Below are 18,869 nucleotides of genomic sequence, written 5' to 3' on the forward strand. Positions count from 1 at the left end.
GTCGACTTGGGTCACGGACACTGCAGTGCTCTTATACAGAGCCAAACAATAAGACGCAATGACCACCAGCTGTCAACAAACTGAACGTCCTGCGCGCCGATCTCGACCAACACCTCACTTCCCCTCCATGACAGTAGCAGTTGGTCGAGTCCCAGGTCAACAATGGAAATAGAATTCGAGGACGAACGTCGAGTGTAGCCGCACTATCATTCAGAATCCTTGTCGAGCGGCCAGCTAAACGCCGTCACGATGAAACCGACAAGGATGCAGATGTTGGAGTTGTACAGACAACCCGCCTGCTCATGTACTGCGATGAAAAGTCGACAAGGTTGTTTGGGCAGGGAAGTCGGGGCTCGAGAGATTCTGACCATTTAAGCCCTGCCTGGTGAGCATCCTGCAAACAGGATCGAGACTGAAATTTCTGACGCGGGTAAAATCCGGGGGTGAGGGTAATCAAACACACTTTGCTAGCACAGCTTCGTATTTCCAGGGCGAGGCCAGGGGTTGGCTGTACCATTTTGTCGCCTAGACTAGCCACAGCTAGTATCGACTAGGCCTGGATTAGTTCAACTGCTTACGGGTCCGGCCTCTGGGGGCAGAACTCAAATCACACGGCACGGACTCATCCACAGGTTCCTTTCGCTTGCGCTTACCATTGTTGCCGTCCGCCTCTTGTTCATATCAATTCTGGCGAGAATCAAGGGGCTAGCCATGGATGAGCTCACCGACATCATGTCGCGGCGTGTGGTCCTGCGAGTAATGTCTTGCCACACTATACCCTGGACGCACCAGGTGTTACTTGTGCAACAGTATGCAGCAAACCGGTTTCGATAATGAGGATGGGATAACCAGGGTACGTTGGGTAGACAGCTTGGTCATGTTAGGTTACCTGTTGGTGTCTACGCTGGATTAGGTGTTGATGAGAAGACAAGGTACCGACAAATCGGAGTTCAGAATCCGAAAGCTACAAGAAGTATGATCCACGGATTAGATCGGAAACACTAGTAAGATCGTTCAATTGTAGGCACGAAGGGAGTGCATTATTCCGTGGAGGTTTGTTTTGAGCGAAGACTCGCGGGTCAAGTGTTTCATCAGCAGTGCCATCATGCGATTTCACTGTTGGTAATTCTCCGAGATCGAGATTGACCCCGACACCCCAATCGCAGGTGGAGCGAGTTATGGAATGGGAATCCTTGTCAGACTCAATAGACCTCTATTATGCTACAAAGTCTTGACTGAATCAACATGAACGAATCGCTTATAGACTGGTCAGGTAGTCTTCGATCTCCTCTTTCGTCAGCTTCCTAAACCTAGGCCCGCGGGCTCCTTCGACGCCTTCGAAGCCGAGTAGATGATCGGCAGGAGGCCCAACAATACCTATGTCAGGTGGTTAGCACGTTACCATCCCAAGGAGGCACTCTTCCAGAAGCTCACCAATTTCTATTGTGTCACCATTCATCTCGCCCTCGATGGTCTCCTTCAAGGTCAGCAGAGCAATGTGGATAGCGTCTTCAAGCTCCAGCCCTTCGGTGTAACGCTTTTCAAGGAATGTCTTCGCGCTCGTAGCATGCTTTCCGATGGCCGTCGCCTTCCATGGGTAATAACTGCCACTGGGGTCGACCTGGTATAAACTGGGGCCACCCTTCAGGATGCCACCGGTCTTTCCTGTGGCCTTCTTCGGTTCCTCCTCATCTCCCTTCTCGGCCTGAGCAGTCTCGGGTTCAATACCCTCGTCCCAACCCGCGATCAACAGACTGACACCATATGGCCGGACTCCACCGGACTGGGTGGCTTCTTGCACGACACGGGCAACGTCCTGCACCAGTATCCGGGTCGGGGGATATTCGTTGTAGATGCGCTTGTAGCCGGTGTGGGAGACCTTGCGGGCCTTGTCGACGAGCACTCGATAGTCGGGGCCCATGCCAGCATATACCATGCCGATGTCGGGTGTGATGAGGGAGATCTTGGAGAGGGAGGGAGGGTCAATTAGAGGGGAGGAGGACTTCTTTTCGGTAGCAAGGACGATTCCATTTGTCGCTGTATAGAGAGAGGTGTGTTTAGTAGCTGCGTCAAGCTCGAGATGCGTGCTTGATGGTCGTGTTCATACCTTTGATTCCGAGAGCAGTTACTCCTTGGTTGACCGCGTTCAATGCATATTCTGATTCAATCAACATGGGGACTCGAAACATCAGGCCGAGGAAATTTACCAATTTGGACGAGCTTTCCACTGCGAGATGGGTTAGCAGCTGTTGGCCCGCCGATGCTTGCTCGGAGCTCCGCTTACCTGGGGGAGAAGGTGGTCAAGGAGAAAGAATATCTGTCAGCCATCGAGACGTCTGGTCACCTCCGAAAGCTTAAGTAAAGAGTCAATAGAGTAGTTAAGGGAGGATGAGAGATATCCGAGATGAAACAAGGCTGTGGGGGACCAAGATGAAGCTGCGCTCAACTTAGCAGGCGACAGGATGTTGACGCAGCTCAGGTCGGTTTGGTGCCAAGCCGCAGCGGGCGGTGACGATAGACGAGGTGAGCTCTTCCTTTTCGGTCGGCTTCTCTCCACATCTTCGATTTCCGACCTCTACAATTTTTCTCCGTCTCTCACTCCTTCTTTCTTTGCACTTGGTCGAACCGCTGGCAGCTTGATGCTTCTGGGACTCTTGGCCATCCATGTAAATGGTTGCTATGCTATGCTCCGCTATACTATGAATCTATCTTGAGTTTCTAGAGCACCAATGGACGGGCTAAATATGCCAACCTGGCAGTTTCCTGCGGAACCTTTGAACACCGGTACAACTGCACCAGGCCCTGATGAGGATCAGAATTTCGAAGATACCCAGCAGGCTGGGGAGTCTGAGACTGCTCCTCCTCCCGAGCCTCCCAAGAAACATTATCCCACTCGCGTGTGCCGCATCTGCCTGGAGTCCGTTCCTCCCACAGTCCTTCCTCCATCGGAGCATGTGCCTGGCTTTCTCCAGCGTGAACCGCGAGTTGTCTACAGGTCTTCGGATCCAGAGCTCGGTCGCCTCCTTCGACCCTGCAAGTGCAAAGGATCTTCCCGTTATGTCCACGAGGGATGCCTACAAACTTGGCGACACGCCGACCCAAGCTATGGTCGAAGACATTATTGGAATTGCCCGACTTGTGGCTTCCAATACCGACTCGAGCGACTCGCCTGGGCTCGCTGGATCAGTAGCACTATGACCCAGCTCATGTTAACCTGCGTTGTTCTAGTTTTCACCATTTTCGTACTTGGTTTTATTGCTGACCCCATCATTAACCTCTATGTCGACCCTATGGAGACGATCTATTATTCCGATTATTGGGAGGGCAATAGCTTGTCTGACTCGGGGCCAGCAAGCTGGTTTGAGCACTTCGTCAAGGGGATGGCATCGTTAGGCCTGTTGTCTTTCATCCAGGTCATCTATGGCTTGTCGCCCTGGCATTGGTTCAATGTACGATCGAGCACCATCACCCGTGGCCGCGGCAACACCGGGAGAAGCCGAGCATCGTCACTTAGCTGGTTCGTAATTGTGCTTGGTATCGGCAGCTTTCTCTGGGTATGCTTCCATACTTCCTTGTCTTGATAACCACTAACATGCGCAGGCCGTTTACAAAGGCGTAAGAGCCTGGAGTCGCAGAACATTGGAAAAGGCAGGCGAGCGGGTGATGGATGTTCCTTTGCCTGATGACGAAGGCGATGAGGAAGAGGAAACCGAACGACCGAAAACCGAGTAACGTACGCAGATGTATTATTAGCCCTGCGTCTTCGAATTGGCGTTATCTGATCTATCTGTGAACTTGCACAAACTTAAGTTGTCACGCTTTTTGCCAGTGGTGTGCCAATTAGTCAATGTGCAAAGAACAACACTGATCCTCTCAACCTCGGGGTATTCTGAGAAGTTGATAATCACCGGTTGGAACGTTTTGTCCCTTCCTGTTCATCGACTTCGTCATATCAGATGCTTTGAGGGAGGATCGGACTGCATTGACTCGATCCATTTTAACGTCCTGTGCGGTGGACGTGTTTGATTGAGGTGCGGTACACCATTTGTCATATAGCGAGTTTTGTATAGTGATCAATAACATGGTATCTCTTCTCAGATAGATTGGCTTGTGCTTCGTATCAAGAAAACTGAACTTCCTTGCCTTAATTTTCCAGACCTGAAGTCGTCACGTACTTGGCGTGCTCGAGACTCGACGAATGTCTGTACAGCCGGCAAATCGATTTGCATGATTTCTACTTCTTGAGTCTTAACGGCCCCTCTGCCTCGTGTCAAGAAGTAAAGTCGCGGGCTTCTCTTCGAAAGCTGCCAAGTTGAAACGCAGCCTCCCGTTTAGAGGATCTCAACTTGAGTGATAAGATATCGATATCTTTCCAAGTGTCACATCCCCGAGCTTTTCGTTCGTGAAGCGTCAAAGTGGCATAATTAAGAGCTTTGACTGGCATCCATCCAGAGACTGTCTGCGAAATTCTGCTTCCACAGACGGCTGGACCGGATAACCTTGCGAGATCCGGCTCATTCGAGTTCAAGTCGACTTGCTCTTAGTCCTGCCTGTCTATCTTCGTTATCGAGAGTTCTTCTCGAAGGGTCCGATTTGCCCTAACCGCATGATATCCCGCGTGTTGCCAATGTCCATCAACGAGGTACAGGCACAATCACTTCCTTACTACGGCGCAGATCTTTTGTTGTTTTTAGGAAATCTCAGGCTTCTTTAGGTCATTAGTGATGGCTAACACAATCTTCCAGCTTTGGGTCTTGCAGCCTAGCCTATTCACGCTAGTTCAGCTTCTTCATTGCGCCCATTATTATCAGGCAAACCAGCTTTGCTCCACACACCTTTTCTTTCCCTTTCCTTCACTGAAGATATGGGAAGCATTCACAGGAGGAGAAGGAGGCTGGAGGTCATGATTAAACGCCTGTCCCGCTGACTAGCGGACAATAGCTCCTTAACTCCGTTGATGTCTGGGAGTGCTGTGTCTGTATGCAGCCAAAATAAGGCCCCTTCACCAAAACAGGCTTTCTCTGTTATCTAAATGCGCACATTACTGCCTACCACCAAGATCACTGTGAAGACTTTTCCAGAGCCCTTAAACACAGGGGGGCACGAAGAATTTTCGTTTGTCTTTTAATAATGCCCTTCCGGACTTTGCAAGTCCCCCCACTCTCATAACTCGTCTCTCTTTTCTGTCCTTACTTCTGTTCAGTCTAATCTCCCATCATTTGCTCTTCTCAAAGAACTATCCTGCTTGAGCATTGCGAGCACCTCATCCGTTCTTTGTCACTCTCCAGCGTCCTGGTTCGAGTCTGCCGTCTTGTTACGGAGGCACAACCATGGACAGCTCTGGTAGAGTCCCCGTTCCTGCAGAAGACTTGCTCCCACCCTTCGCTCCTCGCCATGCCACCAGGGTTGAACTTCCCTCTCTCAACTATGCGACCCTCCCTGAACCTCCCATGGCCCATGGCAGTCGCTTTCAGGCTTATGTCGAAGACGGCGATGAGCCACCTGCGTACGAAGAGTACTCGAGGAACAATATGGGCGAGCCACGCGCCAGGAACGAGGCATTCAATGCTCCTTTCGACCCTAGGCTCAATCAGGGCATGAGCATCCCTCCGGATTTCCAGGTTCGTGAAATCAACCCAAGTGCTCAGGCTGGTCAGGGCAATATCGGTGAGACCCCCGGTGTCGAGCCAAGTGCTCCCCAGCGCCCCGCTTCTCGTGCGTCCACCGTCTCAACCGAACCCTTTCCTGACTTCGATGCAATTGAAGTCCGTCCCCCTTCGCTGGTGTATCGTTGTCAGGAGAAAGCATACGAGTATGCCTTGGCAAAGCTAGCTGAGGACCTCATCAATGCCCGTGGCACCCCAACAGCTGCAGCCGGCTTGAGTGGTCCCAATTTCTCAACAGACCAGGAACGTCTTCCCAATGGGCCCTCATTGATCGCCATCCAAGGTGTCTCTCCGTGTTCCGAGCTGTCGCATCATGATCATTTCTGCCATGTGCACGAGAAACAGAAGCTCAGAATGCGTGAGAAGATCCACTGCACTTTGCTTTACTCCGAAGACATTCCCATGCATTTTCGAAGGAGATTCACTGCTCTAACGAACATGGTCATTGATATGGAGTTCATCTTCTTCCGCGCCAATCACTTCCCCAGGGAGCCCCTTCGTTTCGTCACTCAGGAGAGCCTAGAAAAGGTTCGCTACTACGGCACGGAGATGCTAAGGTATCTCTCTCGCCTTGGGACGACTCTCAACCAGTCGAAAATCACCGCTCTCGGCTCACAATGCCTGGTATCTCAGGTTGCGTCTCGCACCGATCTCACTGCCCTTGGTCGTTTCCAGAAGATGGCCGAGATAGTAATCCAGTAAGTCCTCCTGTCCTTACCTATGTGTCCGCGCGTAAGCTAACCTGATTGCTGGCCCCACAAATTTCTCAACAAGGCTCGCACGTTTGAACAGGAGTTCTTTGAGCTGTTTTCCAAGTTCTATGATGGGTTCTTTTTTGATGATTTCCACATCATGTACAACAATTACTTGGTGAAGAAGCCCGAGACTGAGCATGTCCCCCCTATCCTCGTGGACGTCAGTTACCACCTCAACTCAGTTTACAAAATCCTCAATCGCTTGGTGGAAGACTACAGGATCTTGAAGGACACCCACATTGAAATAGGCGAGAAGTACCTCCAACCCGTTTTGGAAGAGCTTTCTCAGGGGCCTGGCGTCTGGGAGCAGTGTGTCCGCGCTGCCAACCCTAACAGCTTTCGTCAGAGCGGACTTCACCCGACGCCTATCATTCACTATACCGGGCCCCATCCGATGCAACACTTGGTCTCCGATCAAGAGCCCCAACCTCAGTCGGCATACACCACTTTCAATGAGCGCCGTCCTTCCCCGGCCAGGATCGTGGACTGCCCTGGAACACAGCGTCGTATGGCACAGATGTCTCACCTAGGTCACCGCGGCCCTGTCAACATCGTCGACTCCCCAGGTACCCAACGCCGTCTGGCACAAATTTCATACACCGAAGGCCGCCACGGCCCTGTCAGGATTATCAGTCCCCACAACCCCCAACCTCCCTCAGCCCAGGCTTCATACAATGAAGGCCGTCGCAATCTGGGACACATTGTTGGATCCTCGGAGACTCAGCACCATTTGGCTCGCGCTCCTCAAGGGCAAACTCACTCATCACATGGTCAAGCCTACAACGTGCTCGAGCCTCCGGCATATTTTCCCAATTCGTCTTTTACTGAGGGCCGTCAATCCCAATCGCCCATTATCGGTGAAATCATTGACATCTACGACAACCGTGCCCCTATCACCCAAGGTTATCGCCTCCAGAGCCAGATCGTGGACTTAAACCTTCCTCAGACTCAGACTCAGCATCAGATTCACCAGGCGCAGCCTGAATGTCCTCAAGCCCATGCACAAATCCACCACCCCCAGCCTCGTCGCCTTCATCCATTCGAGTTCATGCACGCCAATGAGGTCCAGCGCACAGTTGAGAGCCACCGTGCTCACCACTTCGCCCACCCCGGAGCCTTCGGTGTCCAGTCCCCTCCCCCAGTTTACGTCGAACAGGTTCGCCCTTCTGAGGCTCGCTACATCCATTCGATGGTCGAGATTATCCGCGGTGAACGTCCTCACTCGCCTGGTCGCTGGGGACGTGCTCGTGTCATGTCACACACTCCAGAGTATCAGGAACACGGCCTCCCTTTCCACGGCCCATTCATCCGCACTCAGCGTGCCCAACCTTATCACTACAACCCCGGAGATCACTTGCACTGTCATAGGCCTCATACCCACATTGCAGGCAACGGTCACGATCACCTTCCTCCTAACGTTTAGGAGTCTAGTGCATGATGTCGTCCAATCGTCCCGTCATGATGGACATCAATCGGTAGCGTTGAATACAAGACAGCGCCGAACTTTGAACCCCTCCAATACCTTGTATGGATATCACCAAATCCTGCGAAACCACAAAGGTTCACAAAAAAAAATCGAAAACGAAAAGCACAAAAAAAAGGTCAACGCCCTAACACAGAACCACAAAAAAAATTCGAAAAAACAACTCTCCCGCAAAAAAAAATATCACCAACCGGAACCGAGCTGGGCATACTGCCTTATGGATTCTGAGGTATCAGATAGTTCACTCATGTTACAGACGGACATCTGATCATGGCACGGACCGCGAATCATGGATCATGTCGTCTTATTTATGATAGCTTTCATGAACAACATGTAGATAGACTTTCCTTCAGAAGAATGCAACCCACTCTCTTATGACCTTAACTTTCACCCGTAGACACTGCTTTTTGAAACAGCCTAAGCCTCCGAGTCCTTGTAAGCCCCCAGCCTGAACAGCCTCTTCGCATTCTCCCTCCCAATCTTCGCCTTATCCACGAGGTTCAACTCCGCAGCATCAAACCACTCACACGCGTCCCCGAACGTCTCAAACGGATAATCAATTGAGAACAGAATCCGATCCGCCCCAACCTCAGCCATACAGAAATTCAGCGTCGTCGTCGAGAAATGCCCCGAGGTCGTGATCCAAAAGTTCCTTGCAAAGTACTCCCGGATCGTCTTCTTGCACGTCTCCGCGAGTCCTAGCTGCTTCTTCCGGTCCTCAAACCAGTGGTTGATCCGCCACATGTCGAACGGGATGTGTTCGCCCAAGTGGCCCAGGATGATCTGGAGGTCTGGGTGGCGGTCGAAGACGCCGTTTGTTACCATTCCCAGGGCATGCAGGGAGACGCCTTGAGCGAAGGAGAGGGGTGGGCCGATGAGCCATTTGCGGTCGGCCCAGAGCTTGTCGTAGATTGTGCCCGTGGGGTTTCGAGGGTGGAGATACAGGGGCACGGAGAGGTCAGTGCAGGTTTTCCAGAAAATGTCCCAGTCGGCGTTGTCATAGAAGATCATGGCGTCGCCGTCGGGGCCGGCGCGCTGGGTGTCGTTGACAAGGGCGCCTTTAAAGCCGTATTTTTCGACGCACCGGCGGAGTTCAGCAGCGGCTTCTTGAGGGTTGTGCATTGATAGTGTACTGATAGTCATTAGCACCCATCGAGTCGTGGCTCCACGTACATGGGGTAGTATGGAAGACACACGCAAAAGCCCCGAACCTATCAGGCTTATCCTTAATCTGCTCGGCGATATAATCGTTAATCTCAACAGCGAGGGCTTGTGCCTCAGTCGGATCCCAGATATCCTGAACACCGGGCGCGGTATACGAGAGAATTTGGTACCCAACACCATGCTTGTCGGCAAAGTCAATGCGAATCTTGTTGATGTCTGTAATCTCCTTGGTGTGGGTGTCTGGATCTGTGGCGAAGAGGCTGGCCCACCAGCGGGTTTTCTCTTCGAAGCGCGGAAGCGCAAAGGCTTCTTCTAGAGCGATTTTCCCAAGCATTATGTCTGATTAAATATGGGGAGGAAGAAGGAGAGTTGATAGGAGGTTTATAATTCAGGTTTGTGCGATGTATGGAAGACGGGAGTGGTACAACGAAGGTTTATATATCTGGGGAGATGTGCCGCATAACCGATTAAAGTATCTCCACGAAAGTCCTATGTAAGCCCCAGCCGATCTTGATATCATATCGGAAGTCATGCTCCAGACATTGTATTGCAAAATGATGATGCTCAAGATGTGGTCGGAACGCCATCCGAAGTGCGCGGTCCGCCTCCTCCGCCAGCAATTCCCCGCAGAACTGATAACCACCGCTGATAAGCAGCGCCACTGCGGAGATCTGGGGAATGGAATCCACTGCTACATAATGCTATGTACCTAGGTACTAGTTCCCCGTCACTTGGCTCCTCATTATAAAATGGCACCATCCGAAGTCGCTGAGTTGGAGCTACGATAGGTGTGACTATGTCCTCGTGAGTCCTGGATGCTCCTCGTACAGAGATTGTAACACGTCCCTCAGGCTGTTAGTTGTTCAATGCTCAGATTGGTGCTTACTGAGAGCTGAATCGGAGGTTAAAATTCGCTTCTGGATGACCCATCGCGGAGATTGTACTGGTTTTCGGAGTCTGTGATCAATAGATAAATCCCGGCTCCACTGGAGAAGGACAGGATGCGAGGAAAATGCAAAGAAGAGAATATGTCCCGAAGCTGCATACTCTGGGCAGCTTTTCAGCCTCCCGTCAGCCTTCGGTCGGTCTTCCCATTTCCACATGCTTGTGCTTCACTGTCTCATCCAGGAACGTCCAAAAACAGTTAATATTAGCGGACAGTGCTTCCTGATCATTTTCTTGATGCTCGAGTCCGAGTCCACAGCCACGAGCCAACTGGCTTGACAGCAGCCTCGCTCGTCATTGGGCAGAACACGAGTCTCACTGCCTCCTCGACTGCACAACCCATCGGTCAATGCTGCAATCCCACGCTCTCTGACCCAATCACGACTGAGCAACAATCCTCTGATGACAGGGCTTCAAGAAGAATCAGCATTCCAGCGAATGATCGACATCGCCTGTGTCGAGCCTGGTCATCTCCCTCGTGCCCTTCGACCCGTTCGGGGCGCGCAGCAACCTACACATAATTCCGGCTGTGCGCCAGCATCAGCTCGCCAACATGTCTTTCTTCTCTCCTCCTTTTGGGCTTTCTGTGTTTCTTAATTTCCTTCTTTGTCCTGCACCCAGATTTCTAAATTAGCCACGCGTGCTGTGCTGCTTCTTTGTCTTTATGCGTTTGCGGTATCAAATCAAAACGAACCACCTCTCACTTGATCTTGGTAGGATCTGCCCACCATAGATGTTATTCCGTTGCTGACCTTCTTGTGCCTAGCTTGTGGATCTGTGCCGATTATAGTCCAGAGCGGAAGTGTTCCCATCTGTCGATTGTTGTCACTGTGCCATCGGCCCCGCGCCTGTGATCCCCGGAATTGGTATCGATTTGCGTTTACGAGAGGCGCTATAGAATTTGCGGGGGTCTTGTTTGTTTCATTGATATAGCTCGCTCGACCCTGCCTTCAAGCTCCTCCTCTAGCGACGCAAAACCTCCGAGCACCTATACCCCGAATGCAGACAAAAGACCACACCAGCCCCCTGGGGGACATTGGCACTGAGCCTCGAGCGGGGAACTACGAGTATGCACCGGAAAGCAATAAAGGATTCGTACCACAGCGCGCGTTCGGAACTGCAGCAGAGCGCGCTCGCCGGAATCTGAATGCGAAGCTTGCGAATCCGCTTGCTGGCTATTCTCACGAGGAACTCCGCAGGCAGGGAATCAACTTCGCTATCACAAACCAGATAGGTGACGAGGATGACATTCGTGCTTTTGCGCTTGGTGCCATGCTGGCTCAAGCGCCAGAGAAGTTTGAAAGTGTCCCTGGTCTAACGGCCCAAGAGTTCGAGGTTTTGAGAAATGAGTTTGAGCACCGATGGTCCCAGCCGTGGACAATGTATCTGGTAATTATACTGTGCTCTTTGTCGGCTGCTGTTCAGGGAATGGGTATGTCATTACCCCGTATATGAGGACAAGTGCTAATGAATCCCGTTGCTAGATGAAACCGTCGTCAACGGCGCCCAAATTTTCTACAAGCACCAGTTCGGGATAGAGGATGAAACGATCTCGAGGCACAACTGGATTTTGGGACTCATAAATGCTGCGCCGTACTTGTGCTGTGCAGTTATCGGCTGTTGGCTGACAGTTCCGTTCAACTCGTGGTTCGGCAGACGGGGGACAATCTTTATAACCTGCATCTTCTCCGCGACGACATGCCTCTGGCAGGGATTTGTGAATACTTGGTGGCACCTATTCATCGCTCGGTTTGCGCTGGGCTTTGGAATTGGCCCCAAATCGGCTACCGTACCAGTCTACGCAGCAGAGACTGCACCGCCGGCGATTCGTGGTGCTCTCGTCATGCAATGGCAGATGTGGACGGCATTTGGAATCATGTTTGGTAGGCACCAATGCACTGGAGGTAGACTATTGCTAATTGTAGTAGGCTATGCTGCCGATCTGGCTTTCTTCCAAGTTCCAGATTCTTCTGGCATCATTGGTCTTAACTGGCGTCTGATGCTGGCATCTGCCTTATTCCCCGCACTGGTCGTCTGCTGCTTTGTCTTTACGTGTCCGGAGTCGCCCCGTTGGTATATGTCACGCAAGCTTTACGACCGCGCCTACCAGTCAATGTGCAGCTTGCGCTTCAACAAAGTTCAGGCAGCTCGTGATATGTACTATATGTATACCCTGCTGGAGGCGGAGAATGCCATGAAATTAGGGCAGAACAAGCTACTGGAGTTAATCAACGTGCCTCGTAATCGCCGTGCTATGCTTGCTTCTGAGATTGTCATGTTTATGCAGCAGGTATACTATTGACTTCCGCCATTTTGACCAAGGGCTAACGGGAATAGTTCTGTGGAGTTAATGTTCTCGCTTACTATTCTTCGGAGATCTTTCTGCAAACTACCAGCGGACACCTCAAACTGACGTCCTCGAACCAACAAAAAGCTCTAACAGCATCACTTGGATGGGGGCTGATCAACTGGCTCTTTGCCATACCGGCTGTGTACACAATCGATACCTTTGGTCGGCGGAACCTGCTGCTAAGCACATTCCCACTAATGGCCCTTTCCATGTTCTTCACAGGCTTCAGTTTTTGGATCCCGGAGGGGACAGGAGACAACGCCCGTCTTGGATGCACAGCCCTAGGAACATATCTCTTTGGTGTATTCTATTCCGTCGGCGAGGGGCCTGTTCCATTCACTTACTCCGCCGAAGCCTACCCGCTCTACGTCCGTTCCTACGGCATGGCTCTCGCCACCGCAACAACCTGGCTCTTCAACTTCGTTCTAGCTATCACTTGGCCATCACTGCGCATAGCATTCAAAGAACAGGGCGCATTCAGCTGGTACGCCGGCTGGTGTATAGTTGGCTGGTGGCTGATTTTGATGTTCATGCCGGAGACAAAGGGCAAGACGCTTGAAGAGCTGGACCAGGTGTTTTCGGTCTCAACGCAGTTTCATGCAAAGTATGGCCTGCGGCAGATTCCGTACTTCTGCAAGAGGTATATGCTAAGGCAGCCGGTGCAGGCGGAGATATTGTACGAGCGGGATGATTCGTCGACGAATCTAGCTGATGTTGGGTTCAATACAGTTTGACTTGGATAGTTTGATGTTTACAGAGATGTGGATACCCGATTTATGATGTATACGAATGATTGAACATTATCGCTATGGAAAATCTATTAATATTGTCGATCCACCTACAATCCCACCTACAATCCCAGCGTACTGGAAGATCAGCCGAAGACTCCGATCTTGATCTGTTCGATATCAGTTAGCATCACTACAGCAAGAAGTGAGTATGCAATAAGATAATAACGTGTAGCCAGTCAGACAGCAGTTGGTACGATTGTAGATCCGCATAGAGAAATCTCAGAACAGGTCTGTGTGAAATCTTGTTTCATCATTAGGCTGGGACAAGGGAAAGAATCCATCATACCTTGGCTTTTCACCTAGACTTCATAGTCAAGCCATCGTCATAGCTTGATCTCAGATTGTGATGAAGTCGTTAGGCCCAAACAGTCGTGAAGGAGTGGTGTTGGCTGAGGAACAGAGAAGGCGGCCCCAAAATCTGGAAGGAAAAAGATCAACGCTCGTCCCTGGATCAAATCACCCAAAATTTAAAAGAACACCAGGCTAATCCACTTTGGCTCTCAGCGCCTGCCGCAATCTTCGCTTATCTCACCAATCGGAGCAATTAAATCCCCCAAGGCACTCCACATGTTTGCTGCCTTTGCCTCGTTTGCGACATTTGCGGAGGACAAATTCTAGATTTTTGAGATTTTTTTCTTGGGCTGACGCAGGTTTCGATATCGGGATTGTTTTTTGGTTTCGAATTTATTTGCCTGTGGAATCTGTTGTCACGGCAATCTTTGTCCTTGCTTTGCTTTCGAAGTCAGGGATTTTTCTTTGCGGTTGCCAATTGAGACTGACTCGGAAGACATACTTCTGAGACATTGAGTTTGGACGATTATACTTGGTGAGTGAGCAATTGTTTGTCTGAGTTTACCTGTCTTCCCCCACTTGCGATTGTCGATAGGGAGTCGGAGGAAGTGGCATTGGACATTTTTACTTATATTCTCAATTTATACAGGTCCACTACCCTACTCGATTCCTATCTCATCTCCCTCGCATACAATCACCCCAATCCGTCAGAATGGCCGACATCGCTCCTGAGAGCCCTGCGCCGCAGCTTCAAAGTGTGTACTACGAAGGACTCTATCCATCCCATCGATGTTCAATGGGGTGGTGCGCGCGCCGCATCTTGCCACAAAACCAACCGTGGCGCATCCCAGAGAACACAAGACAAGCCCGAGAATGAGACGGAAAAAGTTGACTAACACCATCTCTCTCTAGCCCCGCAAAAGCAATACCAGAATGGCGTCCGGACAACAGGCCGCGCATTCAACTCACCTAACTGGCGCGTGAAGGGCGAGGAGCCGTCGCCGAGTACAAGCCGCGACAGCAACCAGGAAAACAGTCAGACTCAAGGTACGCCGCGGGGGTCGTCATATGGTGGCAATCGCGTTCCGCAGGCTATTTCCGAGGGACGGAGGCTGTATGTTGGGAACATGCCGTATACGGCAAAGATGGAGGATGTGCAGACGCTTTTCAATAATGGAGGGTTTGAGACGTATGTTCCCGTTCCTTTCCTGATTTTGTTGATGTCTATATCTTCGTGATCTATTAAAGTATGTTCGTGTGGAAAGAATGTCGCTAACACAAGCGCCGGTCAACTATAGTGCCCGCATCGACATCTCAATCGACCCGTTCTCCGGCCGAAACCCCTCATACTGCTTCGTGGACCTCCAAACCAAGGAATTAGCCGAGCGCGCCATGACGGAGCTCGACGGCTCCGACCTCCTCGGCCGCCCTGTGAAGATCAAGCCCGGTGTCGTAAAGAGCGCCAGTGAGCGTGCTCAACAGAGGACCGGAACATCAAATGGTACCGCGGCTACTGGAAGTGACGGTCTGAACTCGGGCTCGCCTCGCGGAAACCGCACGTCGCCGTTCAATGCGGACCGGTGGAGACGGGACGATGCTTCTGCGTCTGCTCCCAGCACACCCTCGAAGTTCAACTCTAGCGCGAATGGGAGCGGAAACGGAAGCGCCAACTCGGACTCGAGCAAGCGGTTATACGTCGGTGGACTCCCACGTCTGACGGATCAGGAAGCGATCACTAGTAACATTACCGCGTTCTTCAAGGATTACACTATGTGCGTTTTGTGTCTCCCTCTCCCTCCACCGCTCGCGATCGACGGGCATCCCTGAATAACCCTCATAAACTAACGCTCTCCTTTCTGAAACAGCACAAACATCACAAAACTCTTCACCCCACACCCCGCCAAGCGCTTTGAACCGGGTGACCACTACTACCTCTTCGTCGACTTCGCGACCGTCGAAGACGCACAAAACGCTATGGTCGCGCTCAATGGCGTCGAGGGCCCCTGGGGCTCCGGGATCCGGGTGCAGAGGGCTCGAGGCGAGACGTATAACTCCGCTTCCGGGTCGAAGGAGAGAGACGGTGGTGAGGAAGGTGGTGAGAGGGAGCGCAGGGGTCGCTGGACTTCGTCAGTGCTTAGCCGGGGTGGTGCGGGAACTGGGGAGGTTGCTGGTGATGCCTGAGATCTGTTTCAGGCTGGAACGGGATTCGGGCGGGGCGTGCTTTTGTTTGAGTTGGATTGAAAATGGGTATGGGTATGACTGACTTGACTGCATGAATTGGGGTTTCTTGAAAAATGAGATACGGATATGCATACTAACTAACTAATATGGCATGACACCGCTGGATGCATGGTATTGATGTTTATGGCATAGCATGACTTCTATAAGGATAAAGCATACAGTTTGGAGACGGCATATGTACAAATAATTATTCTAGTATTTGGGCTCCATCGTTTGTTCTGCATTCGGGGTATGCGCTAATTGAAGGATGTACAAGAAGGCCAAGTATCAAAATAATAAGTACTAAAGAAAGTTTAAGGAGAGAAAGTGGCACCTAGAAGATCAGGTCGTGCTGCCGTCCTCCGGATCAATCTCGATATCAAAAACCTTTTCACCTCGATACCAAGTCTGGCAAACTCTTGCCTCCAGTAATTTCTCCGCCTCCCAGTGCATATCAACAACAACGAAATCCGCACTGAGTCCCTTGCTCAATGACCCAGTCCAGCCTTCTGCGAATCTTGAATACGCCGCTCCTTTTGTGAGGGCTGCAACAGCATCTACCAGCTCTAATGCGAATTCGGGATTAAGCGTTTGCTGACTTTTCAAATCAACCGCGGATCGACGCGTGGTAGCATTGAACAGATTTGGAAAAGGGAGATGAGCTGCTGTGGGCGCGTCAGTACCAAAGGCGAGTGTTGCGCCGCCGTCAAGGAAGTCTTTATATGCGAATGCACGTTTGCAGCGGTCGTGGCCAATCAGACCAGGCCAAGCATTGAAGAACGCTGGGTCAGAGTGAACAGGCTGGACAGAAGCTGTTATTCCTAGTGCGCCAAGGCGTTTTGCATCCTCTGCAGAGGTGAGTTCTAGGTGCTCAATTCTGTGTCGACGGGGCCTGGTTTGGTCTTGTGCGTTGATGGCCGAAAGCAGATCTATTGATTGATGGACGGCGAGGTCGCCGATGGCGTGGATTGCCACTTGAAGACCTGCGCTATCGGCGCGGTGAATGACCGAGGACATCATTTCAGACGGCCAGATTGGTTTAATGGCATCTTTCTTACCGCCATAAGGTTGACAAAGGGCAGCGGTGCAACCTTCAACAACACCATCACACATAAGTTTTATTCCTGCGACGCAAAATTCCGGCTCGTTGAATCGGTGACGGAGCTCAATGGCACGATCAACATAGCTGAAGTTGATTCCTTGGTCTTCGGAGAAGGGGATAAGCCAGTGAACGGCCATGTGGAAAGGAAATCCGTGGGTTCGGCGGTGGAGATATAGTATAGACCAAGTGTCCTCAGACATGGCCATGTCCACGATGCCAGTATACCCGGCAGCGGAGTATGTCTTGATCGCCTTGCGGAGGGCACCCAATTTGTCCTCTTTTGAGGTCACACGCTCTAGAAATGGCCATACAAAGTTCATCACGGCTCCTTCACTCAGGAGACCCGAGGCTCGGCCTTTTTCATCACGGTGTATCGTGCCTCCCGAGGGGTCTGGAGTGGTATGGGCTTCCATTTCATCGAGAGCTGCAAGATTGCACCACGTCGAGTGAAGATCGGCAGCCTCAATATAGATAGGACGTGCATCAATCCCATCCAGCATACTAGCTAACGGTTCTCCGTTGATTGTGTCTTGGTTCCATCCACGGCACAGGATGCGAGGAACAGATTGATGGCTCTGAGCATAGGTCTGGATGGCTTCTCGGATCTTCTCGAGCGAGGTGCAAGCGATGAGGTCGAGTTTGCGCAAGGACATACCGTATTGAAGAAGATGGACATGGGCGTCGATAAAACCCGGCATTACAATCCGATTTTGGAGGTCGAAGACGACGGCATCCTGAGGTGGATCGAACTTGTCCAAAGAGCCAACATAGGCGATGCGGTTGCCCGTTATCACCAGGCAATCTGCGAAGCCATTGCTGGTCGCAGGCGTTCTAGAAGGGCAGAATACCCGGGCGTTCTGGAAGATAGTCGTCATGTTGATCGGTAGATATTGATATCAACAACGGATAGTACTTTGGGTGAGAATGCCGCATTGCGGGGGTGGGATTTGCTCAGACTTAAATCTCCGATGGTCACAAGATGGATATAAGATGGCTATAAGATGGCAGTCTCGTGGCCTGAAAATCGATAGCCCGCCGCTCAGCTATTGGCGATCCTAGAGAGATCATCCAAGCTTCTGTTCGTCGCATCGGCAGGGTTCAACCCTGTATGTGGCATAATCTCTCGAACCCTGCAGCATATCGATCGAGAGCTGCAAGTCTAATTATCGACCAATCCAGACGCACTGAGATTAGATCGATAGCATCCGGCCGTGATTTGTCGAGACCGAAGGTGACTCAAATATCCGCGAATCAACCAAGGATGGAGGCTTCGGCCCTTTACCGGCGCCCAATTCGGACCGGCTAGTGTAGGAGCGCAGTATGAAGCAGCACAGCGTGGTTGACCATTGTGTTCTTGAATCTGCCCGATGAGAGAATGTGTCACGCTGATTGTTGTCTGAATGGCATTCTTGTCATCATTGACCAACAATAGAAGCGCCAGCAAAGGAAAACGACGGGAGCGACTTTACCCGAGCACGAAAATGGACAATGGATATGGATCACGTGGGGGGCTCAGTCAGGCGTTGCTTTCCAGGTGAGTCGATCAATGTTCGAGATTCACTCCTCCTGGCTGAAAATTCGTGAAGATCTGGAGCCGCGGCTGACTCCTCGCTATATAACTTGCTTGCGTTGCTCCTCTCTCTCTCTCTCTTCAGTCGCGACTCCCACCTCTGTCAACCAGTTAGCCACTGCCCCGCGGTATGACGTCTGCGCCGGTTCACTGCGACTCTTGCTTGCTCACCGCACCGACTGTTAGGTTAAACATATTTGGCGCCCAGCCAGATCTACTGTTATCGATTGTGTGATATTTTTTTCTGAGATACCTTGCGACTTTGGAAAACCGGAAATCCTTGCGGAGAAGCCAATTCCACGGAGATTACCCAGATTGCTCCCTCCGCAATTTCTGTCCCCAGCATTTGTTTGCCAGTCCGGTCGGGAAGTCCGGCCGAGGTCCTGAAGAGCCGGGGTCAAGGAGCCAAATTTCGCCCAGCATGTCGGCCATCCGGAGCGGGAGCGGTCATAAGACCTTCTTTGCTAGTGTAAGTCTAGTACACGCGCTCTTGGTCCAAACACCTGTTCTCCCAATGCCAATGTTCATCCGC

At 51.4% G+C, this 18,869-nt stretch overlaps 7 protein-coding genes across 7 annotated transcripts; 4 read left to right on the forward strand and 3 right to left on the reverse strand.

Moving 5' to 3' along the window:
* Positions 1–1,258: 1,258 nt before the first annotated feature.
* On the reverse strand, positions 1,259–2,328 carry pre8 (proteasome core particle subunit alpha 2; the record flags this gene model as incomplete). The annotated part of the gene is made up of 5 exons (XM_071046001.1): positions 1,259–1,377; positions 1,435–2,037; positions 2,108–2,158; positions 2,208–2,227; positions 2,285–2,328. The coding sequence occupies 5 exons, from the start codon at positions 2,326–2,328 to the stop codon at positions 1,259–1,261; spliced, it is 837 nt and encodes a 278-aa protein (XP_070897605.1).
* Positions 2,329–2,570: 242 nt separating this feature from the next.
* BJX68DRAFT_239761 (E3 ubiquitin-protein ligase MARCH) lies at positions 2,571–4,099 on the forward strand. Its single transcript, XM_071040584.1, has 2 exons — positions 2,571–3,550; positions 3,597–4,099. The coding sequence occupies exons 1-2, from the start codon at positions 2,730–2,732 to the stop codon at positions 3,730–3,732; spliced, it is 957 nt and encodes a 318-aa protein (XP_070897606.1). The 5' UTR covers positions 2,571–2,729; the 3' UTR covers positions 3,733–4,099.
* A 1,231-nt stretch (positions 4,100–5,330) lies between these two features.
* BJX68DRAFT_268147 (uncharacterized protein) lies at positions 5,331–7,844 on the forward strand (the record flags this gene model as incomplete). Its single annotated transcript, XM_071046002.1, has 2 exons — positions 5,331–6,356; positions 6,441–7,844. 2 exons carry the CDS (start codon positions 5,331–5,333, stop codon positions 7,842–7,844), a joined length of 2,430 nt encoding a protein of 809 aa, XP_070897607.1.
* Positions 7,845–8,128: 284 nt separating this feature from the next.
* BJX68DRAFT_239765 (amidohydrolase family protein) lies at positions 8,129–9,650 on the reverse strand. Its single transcript, XM_071040585.1, has 2 exons — positions 9,101–9,650; positions 8,129–9,036 (listed from the first exon to the last, which is right to left on the reverse strand). Exons 1-2 carry the CDS (start codon positions 9,400–9,402, stop codon positions 8,322–8,324), a joined length of 1,017 nt encoding a protein of 338 aa, XP_070897608.1. The 5' UTR covers positions 9,403–9,650; the 3' UTR covers positions 8,129–8,321.
* Positions 9,651–11,012: 1,362 nt separating this feature from the next.
* Positions 11,013–13,097, forward strand: BJX68DRAFT_268149 (uncharacterized protein; the record flags this gene model as incomplete). The annotated part of the gene is made up of 4 exons (XM_071046003.1): positions 11,013–11,445; positions 11,498–11,896; positions 11,942–12,303; positions 12,351–13,097. 4 exons carry the CDS (start codon positions 11,013–11,015, stop codon positions 13,095–13,097), a joined length of 1,941 nt encoding a protein of 646 aa, XP_070897609.1.
* Positions 13,098–13,760: 663 nt separating this feature from the next.
* Positions 13,761–15,868, forward strand: BJX68DRAFT_239768 (RNA-binding protein). The gene is made up of 5 exons (XM_071040586.1): positions 13,761–13,980; positions 14,095–14,200; positions 14,358–14,634; positions 14,744–15,217; positions 15,311–15,868. Exons 2-5 carry the CDS (start codon positions 14,158–14,160, stop codon positions 15,624–15,626), a joined length of 1,110 nt encoding a protein of 369 aa, XP_070897610.1. The 5' UTR covers positions 13,761–13,980; positions 14,095–14,157; the 3' UTR covers positions 15,627–15,868.
* Positions 15,869–18,238, reverse strand: BJX68DRAFT_239769 (amidohydrolase). The gene has a single exon (XM_071040587.1). It carries the CDS (start codon positions 17,640–17,642, stop codon positions 16,008–16,010), a length of 1,635 nt encoding a protein of 544 aa, XP_070897611.1. The 5' UTR covers positions 17,643–18,238; the 3' UTR covers positions 15,869–16,007.
* Between the last annotated feature and the right edge of the window lie 631 nt (positions 18,239–18,869).

The sequence above is a fragment of the Aspergillus pseudodeflectus genome (assembly GCF_044049435.1).
Source record: "Aspergillus pseudodeflectus strain CBS 756.74 chromosome Unknown BJX68scaffold_29, whole genome shotgun sequence".
NCBI classification, from domain to species: Eukaryota; Fungi; Ascomycota; class Eurotiomycetes; order Eurotiales; family Aspergillaceae; genus Aspergillus; species Aspergillus pseudodeflectus.